Source organism: Triplophysa rosa, linkage group LG23 (assembly GCF_024868665.1).
Source record: "Triplophysa rosa linkage group LG23, Trosa_1v2, whole genome shotgun sequence".
NCBI classification, from domain to species: Eukaryota; Metazoa; Chordata; class Actinopteri; order Cypriniformes; family Nemacheilidae; genus Triplophysa; species Triplophysa rosa.
In genome coordinates this window covers 16,748,783-16,763,665 of record NC_079912.1, presented here as the reverse complement: position 1 = coordinate 16,763,665, position 14,883 = coordinate 16,748,783, and the positions used below count along the sequence as shown (strand labels likewise).

Here is a 14,883-nt window from a genome sequence, read left to right as displayed (position 1 = left end):
AGTTATTTCTTTGCAGTCTGATTTAAACACAATGACATAAAAGTGCTGCTTCATTTAACGAATTGGTCAAAACTTTCCAGCAATCAATGTGTGAAAATTCCTTTACTGAATGAACTCACTAAATCAGTCAAAGCGGTTAGTGAACGAACATCTGACTCACTTATTGAACCACAAGTTACAAAAGACTAGAAATAAAGCAGGAACTGATTCATGTACTTAAAGAAATGTGAAACTTTAGTATTACTGGTTTTCTAATAAATGTTATTTAAATGTAATTGAAGAACAAATGAAAACATGAATGCCTTACCAAATGTGTATAAATGTATGCAAATAGTGTGGGTTTTCATGTTTTTATTTTCATTTTGGTACATGTACATACATGGTATATGTATAGAACTAATTATTTTTGTCAGGGCTGGAAAAAAAGAATTCTATTGAAAACACTGAGACATGATTCCTTATCAACATTTCAAGCTGTATAAACAACCAAAATCACTAAACCCGATTTCATCGTGGACACCTAAGCCTCACAAATCAACATATAACACGCATGCATTGGAGTTCCAATGAATGCACAGCTCGACAGTACGTGTCTCACACACACTAGCATTTTTAATGGAAGGGTGAAGGATCTTCACAGAAATGGCAAGAGGTGCAGGAAAACACATGCGTCTTGACACGCCTGAACATACCACACAGATAACGCAAGAGCTCTGCTGGGGCATTGACAGGAAGGTGCAGATTTCAGAGCGAACTGAGAGGAAACATCTCACCAGGAGAACACTCTGGAGCAGACAGTTAAGGGAAATGCAAAACGTCTCCCTGAACAGACTTGATGAAATTCACACCGAAACTGGTTGTACCTGCCTGATCACACAAATGGGAGCCTCTCGAAAACACTCTAACCAGTGGATACATATGAAAACGCTGTTGAATCGTGACGTATGATCCATTCAAGCTATAATAATCATTAACAATAGATGGATTAATCAGAGACCATTAAAGCATTACGTACCTTATACACTTGTCCATAAGTTCCATTTCCAACAAGTTCCACCAGCTCAAATATTCCAGCCGGGTCCTAAAAGAGGGTAAAACAGACAAGAGATGAGAAGCTTTCACGTCGTTTATTATATACGCTGAGGTCATCATAAACACGGAGAATTAAACCGTAGTTATTAAGCCTAACAGAGCGTGTCAATTTTGGCAGATTATATAACAGTTAACAGCTGCCATCTTGAATCAGAGAGTGCAGATATAGGTCCTATGGCAAAGTAACCGCTGATATGGTACCACAACAAAGTTATCGATTTCCTCAATGGATGTCACTTATCGTCGATGTCGGATGGAAACCCCATATCTCAAGACTGCTACTTTTCAGGAAACAAAGAAAACACTATTTTTTTTATAATAAAACACTGTTGACAAACTGTTTTTAATACTTTTTATTGGTTAAAGATGTCCAAAACCCACTAGGGCTGGGCGATATATCGTAATTCTTCAAACCTTTTCAGATATTTTCATGATAATAAAGTATATTTATAGTGATGATGTTTGACGAGTGCTGCTTTTTCAAACGCACGTTATAAACGACTCAATCTCGTAGTGATTTTAGATAGAGCAGTACTTCCTACTGTTCACGGAAGAGCTGTGCATAAAACACAGAATCGATTTCAGAATCGATATAGACATGTGTAATAAGCGTGAATCACCATATATATCGCCCAGCCCTAAAACCCACAAACAAACAAGACGGGTGACCAACATTAGATATATGCAACAAAAAAAAAACACAAAAAATGGAAATACAAGGTTTCCACCCAACAGCGATGATATGCTCATGCGATATTGCTATAATATTTGTTAGCAAATTGCACATAAAAGCCAAAGATTCATAAACTGAAATCAAACTATGAGCCAAACTATTGGGAATCAATCAAAACAACACTGTAACATGTCCCCATTTTCATCAAGCAAATCTCTCTGTAATGTTTTGTTATTGTTGAACAAATAGCCTGTTTATGCAAATGTGCTATTATGCAAAACGTTCAGTCTTTTTGAAAACATCTGTACTCATAATGTTAGCAAGAAAACCAATACTTACTGTACATACCATGTTCTACTTCACTCTATTTTAAAGTAAATGAGAAAGCACACTTCAATACGAGGAGTCAGTCCTTCACAAAACACTGAAGTCAAACCATTCTGTGAATTATTTATTAAAACTCCAGCAGTTATCAAAGCTGTCAGAGTTGAATTTGTCCCCATCAAGTACGATGCTCATGAAAATAAGCACAAGCAATAAATAATGCAACACACCTTGAACAATAAGCAAGTCGTGTTGCTATGGCAATCCGACAATAGGTGCCATTCCTAAAGTGGTAATTTATGAAATATTGTTCAGTGCAACACCAAATATTACAAAACAGTTTAAAAATGAGAAGGTGGTGATGGTGGAACATGAGGGAGGAATCGATTTAGAAAAATTTGTTTAACTTACAAAATTGGATTCTGGCAACGTGTAGGAAGTCTGATGATATTATAAATGTTCAAAACAACCACCATCATTTTTGGATATGGCATGATGGTAAATGGCATATTTTTAGACCACTCGCAGGATGGTATAAATAAGCTAAATGCAGAATGACACAGTGGGAGCTGGTCAGAATCAGCTCTGCTTAAAACCGAGTGAGATTTACACCGAGCTGGTGTTGGAGAATTAGGTCAAACAGACCACAGCACTCCGTATTCAAACAGAGACCTTCCACAGCACATCACTGCCCCGAGTCGCTTCTGGTTCTGAGTGGAAACACCATCCATCTCGCCGCTCCGAGACCCCACTGAATACCAATTTGACTAATGAGTTTCACAAAATTACACACCTGCTCCGTCACATACCTGCAGGGACATCTTCCTTCTGTGCTTTTTAAAAATAAACACATCTTACGTAACTTTTTGTTTGTGTGCGAGCCCGAACCTGCAAATAATACAGCGAGTCTTCACACACTTAGGAATATATAATTGATGCAAAAACAGAGGAAGGGGCCAGGAGTCATGCCAGTGCTCGATATCTTTTTTGGGAATACAGAGATGGGAAATTTAAACAGACTTTTGCCGACTAAACACCTCTTGATAGATAGAAAGGCATGGATAAAAATGCTGACCAAAAAAAGAGACCACCACATTCTGCTTACTGCGGGCAAATGGAAGAACACCACCAAGTGAGATGCCATAAATGGAGCAAGTTTTCCCTGGGCTACCTGGAAAGGTATTCAGCAGTCGATACCCCATTACCTCTGTTCCTGTTAACTATAACAGGCAAATAACACTGTGAGTCAGAGTATTTCTAAAGAAGCAAGCTTATGTCTCTCATGGAAACACCACCTCAGGCTTCAGTGCACAGAGGACAGCACTGCTACACCACGTCAATTACTGTAATTTGATGAGTTCTTTTACTCCGTTTTCTCGCCCTCATGTCATCCCAAACGCTTACATAAAGGAACACAAAAAGTGATGTCTAGTCCAACAAATTGCATTTAGGGTTTTTTTTAATCACTTTTCAAGCCTATCAGACTCAAAATCTGCACCCATTCACTAAATGGAAGAGAATGTTGTGAATATTCAGCCTCTACTTCACTTCATTCAAACACCCATAGTAGCGCTAAATTCAAATATGACAAAAAAAAAACTTCACATGGCATTAGTTCTTGCGTGTCTCGTGACTAAGTCGTCATACAATATGACGAAATTTGCAGCTACTAAATAAGCTCAAAATATTGTTTTCTCACACACACACACTTATGTCGAATAATTGTACATTTCTTTTATGTTTGGCTTACAGGGCTCTAGACAGCGACCAAATGGTCGCATTTTGCGACTATTTTTCCTGCCGGCGCGACCAGTTTTTTGTAATGGTCGCACCGGTGCGACTTCTAAACTGGTCAATATATCATTTTTGCGGATTATAAATTTAATCATAATTAAATGATTCATTTATTTCACCTCCCCTCCTTCAGCCATTCGTTTATCTATCAGTGCCCCCGCCCCACAAAACTGTAATGCGCGGGTGCGAGTCGCATTCAATTCTATATTGATAAAGCGGAAGGACTGACAAGTGCTCACTCTTGCAAGTAAAACAAATATGTTCACCTGCAGAATGCAAGAATTTCCATAGCTTAGGTACAAAACTGTAACATTAACAAAATATGTTGCCTGTATTGTATGCAGTGTGAAGCTAATGCCGGAAACAACACTTGCAACAGGGTGTCAAACTTTAGCACTATATTATTGTGTAAAGCTCTCCAACAATACTGCAAAGTGTACAAAATGTTAGACATAACGTTAAATACTTTTATTTGTGAGTCGCTTTTGATAAAAGCCAAACATATATATCAATGCAGGCAGCTTTCATGAAGAAAAATCACTAAATGCCTTCAATTCTCGCATGTTGTTTGAGATATACGCGTGCCCAGAGAGTCAGAGCTCAAAATACTAAATTGAGGTCTCTTTCACGTCTTCTTACTCTGACACGAACATGTAAACAGAAAATTACGTCAAAATTCCCCTATTAGCGAGTATTTTTGTAAAAGTAGTCCGTTTCATGAGCATAAACATGAGCATATGGTGGTACCCATTGACTTCTATAACTGCGTTCAGCTATGTTTGTTAGTTCACTGCATTTTGGTGAGGAATGTTATATAAACGGTGTATATAACGCTGGATTTGCAGATCGTTTTAAACTGAAAGATGGAGCGGCCCCAGCGTTAAAAGATGAACCGCACACAGTACGTGAAACTGAGTCAAATGTCTGTGTTTTGTTTGCAATCGGCGCGTACGTGCATAAGGTAAACAAAAAGAACTCATAGTGAATCAACAGTTATGCAGGGATAATGCAATGATGTATTGTGTGCTCGTGCTGTAGTTCCACCACCCCGCACGCCTTCAGGGCTAACCTGTTTTTGGAAATAATCGTACAACAACTGTATCTGTCTTTTATAAATGTGATCAAACTAAAGACTCTTCGAAGATACAAAGTATGCAGTACAACTCTTTTGGTACAAGATTAATATGAGACTGGCAGAAACTGCATGTGTTACATCCGCTTTAAGCACTAAACGTTAACTCTTTTAGCTTTAAATGTGTGATTCACATTTGTGCCATGCAACTTTTAAATTGTTCTTTCTTTATTACTAGTACATTGTGAGCTAAGTTGAGCTGAATGAATCTGAGCTCTCAAATACAAAAACTGTATGTAAACAAGCACCCATACGGTAGCAAAGAGTCATGTGACCTGACTGTTTGTATAAGCACTCAAACCTGTCTTCAAAAGGTCTTTTAGAAGAACAGTGGAGAGGAGACCAAGCACGTTTAGACATGCCGTGCCGAGTGACAGCACTCAACAAAATGTCTGATAAACAATATACCTGTGAGACGCAGCTGAACCCGTTGACCGGGCCAATATAGTAACGCAAAACTAGTAATTACATTTCTTGTTAATAAAAGCATGCAGTGACCAGGGCTGTAAAGCTCCTAAGTAGATAAAACGGCACCAAATTGTCTCAAAGTAGCCCATGTATTATATTTCAATTTCTGCTGAGTTACAATTCAATTTGCAGAGTGAATAAATTGTGACTGAAAGTTCATTTTGGGGTGAAATTCTTCCTTAAAGGGATGGTTCACCCAAAAATGAAATGCTGTCCATTCATTTGAATCACTTCTATTGTACGGACATAAAACCAAAACAAAAGTCAATGGGTACTGCCGTTATTCGGTTACAAACATTCTTTAAAATATCTTCAGAAGATAGAGAGCCATACAGGTTTAAAATAACAAGAGGGTGAGTAATGATGACAGAATTTTCATTTTTGGGTGAAGGAGTGGATAACAACAGACTGAACAAACACTCAAAAAAAGTAGTATTATCTTTCTTTTCCACTAAAATGAGTCACATGGCTAAGACTTTTTCTAAAATAAAAAAACACTACCATGTCCATGAGGTAGGGATGTTGCGGTGATTAAATTTTCCCACCGGTTAATCGATGTGTAAAAACACCGGTTGTACCCGTGACACCGGGGATGGGGAGTTTGCTGTGGGGTGGTCAAAGATGCGGCCGTGCGCATGACGCATTTTACTTTCAGTTTTAAAATAGCGGCAATTCGGGAACGGCAATTGCTTGAATTAATGGTGGGTTCTTAATAAAAACACACAAAACTATAAAAAAGTACAATGACATTTGCTTATATTAAACACAGACCTTACAAAACAAATAATCACAGCACATCAAGCGAAAAATAAATAAGAAATGAAAATAAAATAAAAAACATTTACGTTAGATAAGTTGCCAATATTAACAAAATGAGTAATCACTGCACACATTGTGCAACAAATAAATTAATTAATATAAAACTAATAAGAACAAAAAGAAAATTAAAACTTAACCGGCTCTTGATGACAGTGCTTACATATTCTATTATGTTCTTTGCCAGAAAAGCCTCACTGCTCACCTGCTGCCGATCTTTGCTGCGACACTTGTTCCGCTTACGTCAGCCGCGTTCAGATACGCAGTCTGGTCTTTAACTAAACTAAGTGATTGATTACTATAAAAATTAAAAATGACGGTGGGGGTCAGTGCTGCGGTGGACAAGTGTACAATCGGTAGGCGGGTGGACACCGTGTATCACCAGTGACACCGACTATTGCAACAAACCTACCATGAGGTCCTTCAGTGACAGAGAAATCAAAGACACCTCAGTCAGTAGTGAATTATTATAGTTATTCATTACGTTTAATGGGTCTTAAAGCCCCCCTAATCCAGAAAATGCACTTTTAAATGTTGTTTGAACATATCTGTGTGTCAGGAGTGTGTGTACAGAACCACCCTAGAGTGGTAAAAATCCACCCATTCATTTTTTTTAATCCCCAATAAACCTCAACTTTCCTCTTGAATGAGCTGTTGGCATTCTCTCATTAACCTGACGTCACATTGATTGCGCCCTCCCTCCCTATGACTGCTGATGGACTCTGCTGTCTCCGCCCTCATCCAGTTGTACACCGTCCGCCATTGTTTTCACGCTGGACTACTTTCAGTGAGCTACAAGAATGTTTTGTAAACAAACAAGGTGTTTTGTTGTAGGATGCAAGAACATATGAACATATGAACTTTATGAAGAACATAAATCTTCATTTACTCCCGATATCTGAGCCTCTGAAGACGCTGTGGATTAGTTTCCGTGGATTTTCAACGGAATGTGCAGAAGACATCAGGTGAAGTCACTTTACACCGGGATGCTTCACAAACGAATGCATGTTTTCATTTTTTATAGATATGATGCGTTTGTCCCGTGTATTGTCACGTATAATAACAATGTGCACGTTGTAAAGACATGACGCGTTTGTGCATTCACTCATGAGAGCATGTTTTCATTTTTTATAGATATGATGCGTTTATCATGTTAACTTTACTTATAAGAGCAATATGCCGGATTTAAAGACGTAACGCGTTTGTGCATTCACTCAGGAAATAGCGTGCTTAGTTTTTCAACAAATAATGAGTTTGTCTTATGTACTCTCACTTATACAAAACAATGTGTTTGGTTTTTAAAGATGAGACAGTGTTTCTCATCCGCTTAATGGCCATTCTCTTCAGTTTTGTTGTTACTGGCGGCACCGGCTCGCACAGCCCTGTGCTCTATGCTGGAAAGGGGGTGGAGACCACCAGTTCATTTGCATTTAAAGAGACACACACCAAAACAGCCTGTTGTTCCTCGCAGGTAGGGCACAGTATAATAAATGATCTGTGGTGTATTTTGAGCTGAAACTTCACAGCCACATTCTGTGGACTCCTCAGATTTATGTTACATGTTGTAAAAGGGTTATACTAGAGTGCCTTTAAGATACCATTGCCAGTGCTTGGTGTGCCATATTACACCAAAGCAGACATCCAGTGGTCATTCAAAGCCTCAAAACTGCCTGTTGTGCGGTCAGGTTTACTTAGAGGTTACGATCTTCGCTGTCTGTTCTTCGCTGATAACGGCAGAGAAAATCCAGATAATCTTCCGAGGTGCGGGAGGGTACTAGCTTTTCGTCTACAATTTCATTAAGTAACATGACCCCGAACCCTTGAAGCAACTGACCAGAATCATAAGACAACAGAAAGATGAAAACCCTGACTGGCATCAACAGCTGGGACTCACCATACCCCCTTGACATGACTTTGGGATGTAACAATCTTTTCCTTATTCATTATTTAGTTAAAAACACGAGACTAGTTATATTTGCTTGTTCTCCCATTCCGGCAAAGCAGATCAAGCAGACAAAGATTTCTGTCAGTAATATGCAAATGGCCACACGGAAGGCTTCCACAATGCATCGCTGTGGGAACCACCACCTATGGCAGGAGAGAACCCAACCCAACAACAAAATTCAAGACATATTTGTAATGTAGTTTAATGACAAAACACGAGTTTGGAATTTCTAGAATTTTTTTATTTGACGTTTTTATTCATTCAGGAGAACCCGCAAGCGTCAATGCAGACAATGCAGAAAACATGATGCAAGATCCAAAAGCCCATCAGCCGAGACGTGCACTGTATATGTAGCACATTGTTCATATCCGTCACTGCGAAACACACCGCATATATGCTTCCTCTATGAAACAAGACCACGCACACTGTACTGGGTGACCTAATTTTTAAGCACAAAAGATCCAGGGAGAGCGCAGATCTCGTGAGCAGACACGAGGAAATTAGCTTTGCCCATGGGTAGCGGCGAGCAAAAAAGCATTCGAGACACCTCACATGGAGAGACACGGTCAAGCTTCAGAGACAGCGTACCGTTTCTGATTCTTAAGACTGTCTCAAATCTGCCAAACGCCCACTCAGTGATGTAAACACACAGACATGGTCGTTCAGGCACGCCGTGTGGTTCTCACAGCGAGAACACAACTCGATGTGACTGATAAGAGACTGACAAAGTCTGAAAGGAAACTTGGTTATACATGACGTGACCCTGTGGTGGTGTGACATGACCGTTGCTTAAGAAACGAAACCTTTGATGCTTTAATAATTTTTCGATATCAATAAAACCGGAACTACATCAAAAGCCAGGTGAGCAGTTCCTCAACTCGTGCGAGAAGAGCACCACTGTAACAGATAAAAACCTCTCAGCTTCCCCCAATCAACTGATTTTCTTACAAATCATGTCCAGACGTGACCGAAGCAGAGCAGGTAAGATCATGTTGCATAACTAACATGCCTACAATCGGGTCTGTCATCTCTCTCAAAGGTTCAGATACAGAGTTCCCACAACACACTGTGACTGTCCACCCAGCCATATCATAAACTATATATCATAATACAAGAAACAGAACACAGAGGTTACAAATGCAACACAACATATAATGGTAAAACCGATATTATAGATTTTTGTTATTGATAACACTGTGCATTTACACACATATATAGGGTTGTATTTAAAAGAATGTCTACTGCAACATTCTGTTATGCTTTTGCAAATACCTTATAATAATAACAAAATGTGCATTGCAGACAGCTTCGTTTCTTGTCGTCACTGACATTATAACATGATATCGAGATGTTTTATGTCAGTGCCAAAGATTTACACTTATTAGCAATTTACAATGTTTCATTTGTTAACATTAGTAAATGCATTTGCTAACATGAACTAACAATAAACAACATATTAACAGCATTTATTAATCTAGTTAATGTTAGTGAAATACACAATTGTTCTTTCATGTTCATGGTGCATTAACTAACACCAATACAAGGTTTGATTTGAAATACGCACAAGTAAATGTTGACATTAGCATGTACTAAGATTATTAAATGCTGTAGAAGCATTGTTCATCGTTAACTCATGTAGTTAACTAATGCTAATTATTGTAAAGTGTTATAATAATTGAACATCTTCAGCACTGATGTAAAACATCTTGATATCATGTTATAATGGCGGTGCGAAACAGAAATGAAGCTGTCTGCAATGCACATGTTGTTATTTATTATAGTCCTGGCATAAGGGATTTCAGTCAGATACAAAACAGATTATTACAGTGGACACGTTTAATGAAATTTAGTGTAAAATTTCCAGATCTGGTTTAACGTCATAGACTGTAAGCGACGAACCACCATCAGGATGACGCAAAATTACCCAATAAACGGAAATAATAAAACGATCGCAACGCGATTTGACGGAATGCATTCACTAGTTCACGCGCAGTTATTAGCTATAAAAACATCACAAAAACATACGGTGGCCTAGCCAACGTTATGTGTCAATACAGACTTATGAGCTAATGGTTATCGAAAAGGCTTTATAATTGTAACTGGGCTGTTTAACTACACATTCATGCCGCATTGCTACCATCAGCAAACCGAAACGAATTGTGTAACCATTGCAATTTTTAGCGTTATTATTTAATCAAATGGTCGAGGACTAGCGCACAACAAGCATACAAAAATCTACTATTTAAGTAATTTGATGTTTGTGATGATAAAGCCCGTTTGTGTGCTTGCACAAAGCACGTTTAGGTGCAATAGATGTCAGGTGCATCCATGAGCTCTCGTGTATTTCCCACCATTGATAGCGAGATGCTGAACATATTTCACCCACTGCAAGTCAAAGCATTGCATTTCATTGCATCTGTCCACTCACCCGCAAAGCAGACAGGTCGATTTCATCCAGACCCCTCGCGGGAGAGTCACTCGCCATGGTTATCTTCGCGTGCACCGAAAATTCAACAATATTTTGTCCGAATTAGCATGTATTTAGAAGCCAAAGGGATCCGTATTATAATGCAAACAGGTCTGGATTCGCTTCAGTCGGACCAGATAAAGCTCCCGGATGATGTTTGTGCGAAGCCTCGGGCGGTCGGGTATTATCCACGGTTCCGGATGTCTAACACCCGCTTTTGCGGTGATTTAGGTGCTATATGGATGAAGGAGACATCTCGCGCTGGTACCGACGGTTTGCTGCTGCACGAGTCCGAAGCGCCAGCGCGCGAGTGGACGCGTGAATCAGGGCGGCTCGGTAGGGAAGGCGTGTCAATCACCGGGGTTTCTAGGGAGTGGTCATAGTGGGGGCGGGGCCAAACTGCCTCTCATATAAAGTACGGTTGAGTTATTACACAATTATTTACAAGCACAAGGTGATATTTTATACATTTTACATGAATATTGCAGTCACCACGGTGGTGTTTTTCTTTGTATAAAGTATGAGTTTGTAAATAATGTTTGTTTATTTTGTAAATGTTTATAAATCAAGTATTTATTTAATATGCAACTAAAATCACTATAACTAGTGCTCATAACAATTGCTAAATTTGATTTATTAAAAGATAAGAGACCCAGCGCAATATACTGTTCGTTCAGAAGATTAAAAATGCTTACCTACGGTGGCAAGCTTGCTCAGAATTAGCAAACCCGTCGCAACACCCTGACAACCACCAAAAGCTCTAACAAGTTTTGTAAACACCACTTATATTTTCTCTAGATTTTTTTATGGCCTAATTCTTGTCATGTTCAAAATGTATTTAAAATAATCAGCTTGTTGTGATTCATATGAATTCTACTAAAATCGTTGCTTGTATTGTGTGCGTTTTCCTAAATATGTTAAACACCAGCCAGAAACAGGAAGCCACATTTCAGACAGTGAGACACAAACAATCACTTCCTCTCACCTTCCGTTTATCTAAGCAGCACATTTATAAAACACAACCTTCCTCTCTGCATTCCCCTTGGCAGAAACATGCTCTCAATGACACGCAGCCTTTCATAATGATGTGAAATTTGAATGTTATGAACACATTTTACAATAGGTTTTGTAATGATTGAACGCATTTCCTAGAGAGAGCCCATCTTTGTAGGAATCAACTGTGTAAGTGTCTGAGGAATTTAGTGCTGAGACTGAAATCAGCAGAGACGCTGACAAACTAAAATGGATTTAATCTGAGATTTGGAAAAGTGATGTGCCATATACAGCATGTGATGAGCACATTTCCCGTCACAATAAATGACACACGACTGTGAAGGTGAATCAGTGTTCCATCTAGTGGTGGATATTTAGAATTATTCTGTCATAACAATTGAAATATTAAAATAATTCACCTAAAAATTATTTCATCATGTACTCCCTCCGTGTCATTTCCAACTTGCATGACTTTCTTTCTTATATTCTGATATTCTGAAGAATGTTGGTTACCAAACAACATTGGCGTCATTGACTTCTACATTATAAGACATTTTCAACATATTTTATTTAGTTTTGTTCAGTTTTACTACCAGAAAAGGCATTTATTTCAACATGTATTTTATACTTACAATGTGCAGCCATACACCTACATTTAACAAAATATACACGCCTTGACATCATACTCTGTACTTTTTGAGTCTTTTCCTATAACATGTATCGTGTACTTCTCTTCTTGTAAAAGCCAATGTTTCCCTGTCAAGCATACAGCCAAGACGTCCTTACGCAATAGCTTTCATCTTATCAGCACAGACTTTGGTGTGTGTGTGTTACATTACTCTCATACATACCTTTCTGCTCTGGACAACAAAACAGTCTTTCAGTAAAGAGAGTCTTCTTTTAAAGTCACTTTCACCTGTAAAAACAAAACAAAACGAGTTATAGTCCCTTTTTCAAGCAAAGTGTTATCTGTTACAGCGATATTAGCATTGGCTTCTTTTGAGTTCGAATAGAGCATTGCTGACAATGCAGTAGTTTCAGCAATAGCTTCCATCGTGATAAGCTCTTTTGTATTCGTGTGGCCTAGCCTGATCACATTTCACGCCTTGAGAATTGATTTGATCCTGTTCATTGTGGTTTTCTCTTAAGAGTCAAGAAAAAGAGAGATCACCTTCTTTTCTTGTGCAACGAGTTAGCTAAAAATGTCACCAAATCATTCTTATTGGTATACATGTCAGAACATTAATCATATAGTGATAGTTCTCCCATTTACTTATCCTCTTGTCATTTTAAACCTGTGTGACTTTCTATCTTCCGCAGAACACAAAAGAAGATATTTTGAAGAACGTTGTTAACTGGCCCCCATTCACTTGCATTGGTTTTGTGTCACACAATAGAAGTAAATGGGGGCCAGTGCTGTTCGGTTACCAACTTTCTTCGAAATATCTTCTTTTGTGTACTGTGGAAGAAAGACAGTCATAAAAGTTTGAAAGGACAAGAGTAAATGATGACAGAATTATCATTTTAAACACTAAACTTTTGTAAGAAAAAAGCAGTTTCTCTGATGACTTTTCAAACATTTTCAATTAAAGTACGTTGAAATAAATACACCTCTCTGTCAGATCTTTATAATCCGACATGAATGTTTGCATGGCTGATAAGTGTCTAACATGCCACACCTATTGCAAACTTTAATATGACCCCAATGAAAAAGCAAACAGTGCTTTAATAAGACTACTCACCCATGTATAAAACACTAGGTTGTGCTGAGCTAAATCAATATATTTTAAACATATGATCACAATACTTGTTTCATCATAACAAGAGAACATCCACACATGCACACACATGTGAGATTTTACGTATGTACAATGTTCAGACATGCAAATCTGAGACGACATGCCTTTGTAATCCCGTTCTTTATCCTGTTCTTGTGTTTTCAGGACAAAAGTAAAGCTCTGTGCATGGGCTTGTCCTCTAAAGTAAAAGAGGCAAACTCTAGGCCAGGTACTGTACCTAATATCACAATGATAGAACTCATTCGAGAGGGAAATAATCACGCTGGAAATATTTCTATAGGGAACAGGAGACATCTAAACATGCAATACACACACACATCAGGTTAAACAGTTTTACATACATGTGCACTCATTGACTTCTCCCATGAGCCGCCCACAGATACGTTCACTAATACTCCATTAAGAAATAGGTCAAAAGACTGTATCAGGGACAATTGCTCAGCTGTAGTTTATACAGACTGCGGTCTGCAGGGAACACGACAGCTGTACATCCCCCAAAGAAACTCACACAGACCACAGACACAGTAAGACAGTGTTCATACATTCAGTCATTTTACGATCCATAAAGACATGAAGCGTCATCAGAAAAGACATGTTTCATTCAACCATTTGTTTTACAAAACCAAGCACTCTGATAATAGACAGGCTACACAGACGGAAATATACACTAGTTAAAGGGACAGTTCACCCAAAAGCGAAAATTCTGTCATCATTTACTTACCCCCTTGTCATTTCAAACCTGAATGACTTACTTTCTTCTGCAGAACACAAAAGAAGATATTTTGAAGAATGTTGGTAAACGAAAACCGTCGGCTCACATTGACTTGCACTGGTTTTGTGTCCATACAATAGAAGTCAATGGGAGCAACAGTTTTTGGTTACCAACATTCTTCAAAATATATTCTTTTGTGTTTTTCAGAACAAATAAAGTTATACAGGTTTAAAACGTCAAGAGTGCGTGTAAATGATGACAGAGTTTTTGTTTCGGTGTGAACTACCCTTTTAAAAGTTTAGGGTCGCTTTCTAATCCTTTATTTTTCAGACATAAAAACTATGGGGATTGTAATAATAATAAAAATCAAAAAATCAAATCAACGTCCACATTTACATAAAATAGCATACATTTTTTTATAGAATTTGCAGAAATGACCTCTTTTTGAGGTCTCACCTCATCTATTCGGATCCATTCTTTATTATTTGGTCAGTTTTTGAATAAATTGTTTTGTATTAAACTAAAATGTACATGTTTTTCTCCACATAACTAACATTCAGACATGTGCCTTTAGATCAAGAGGATTTTAAGACCATGAGAAACATTTCATTCCAGTGACCCAACACTTCTGAATGGTAGTGTATAGACGTCACAGAACTCAATGACTC

General features: G+C 38.3%; 1 protein-coding gene across 7 annotated transcripts in view; it reads right to left on the bottom strand.

The window, feature by feature from the left end:
• The window catches only part of tnikb (TRAF2 and NCK interacting kinase b), a 46,911-nt gene extending 35,852 nt beyond the window's left edge, over nucleotides 1–11,059 (bottom strand). For 3 of the 7 annotated variants that reach the window (XM_057323179.1, XM_057323175.1, XM_057323181.1), the window contains exons 1-2: nucleotides 10,673–11,057; nucleotides 1,016–1,081 (exon numbers count right to left, since the gene is read on the bottom strand). In XM_057323179.1, the coding sequence (XP_057179162.1) occupies nucleotides 1,016–1,081; nucleotides 10,673–10,729 (123 nt within the window). In that variant the 5' untranslated portion in view covers nucleotides 10,730–11,057. Of the gene's footprint in view, nucleotides 1–1,015; nucleotides 1,082–10,672 lie in introns of all 7 variants that reach the window. The other 4 variants (XM_057323174.1, XM_057323176.1, XM_057323178.1 and 1 more) reach the window with 3 other exon arrangements.
• Between the last annotated feature and the right edge of the window lie 3,824 nt (nucleotides 11,060–14,883).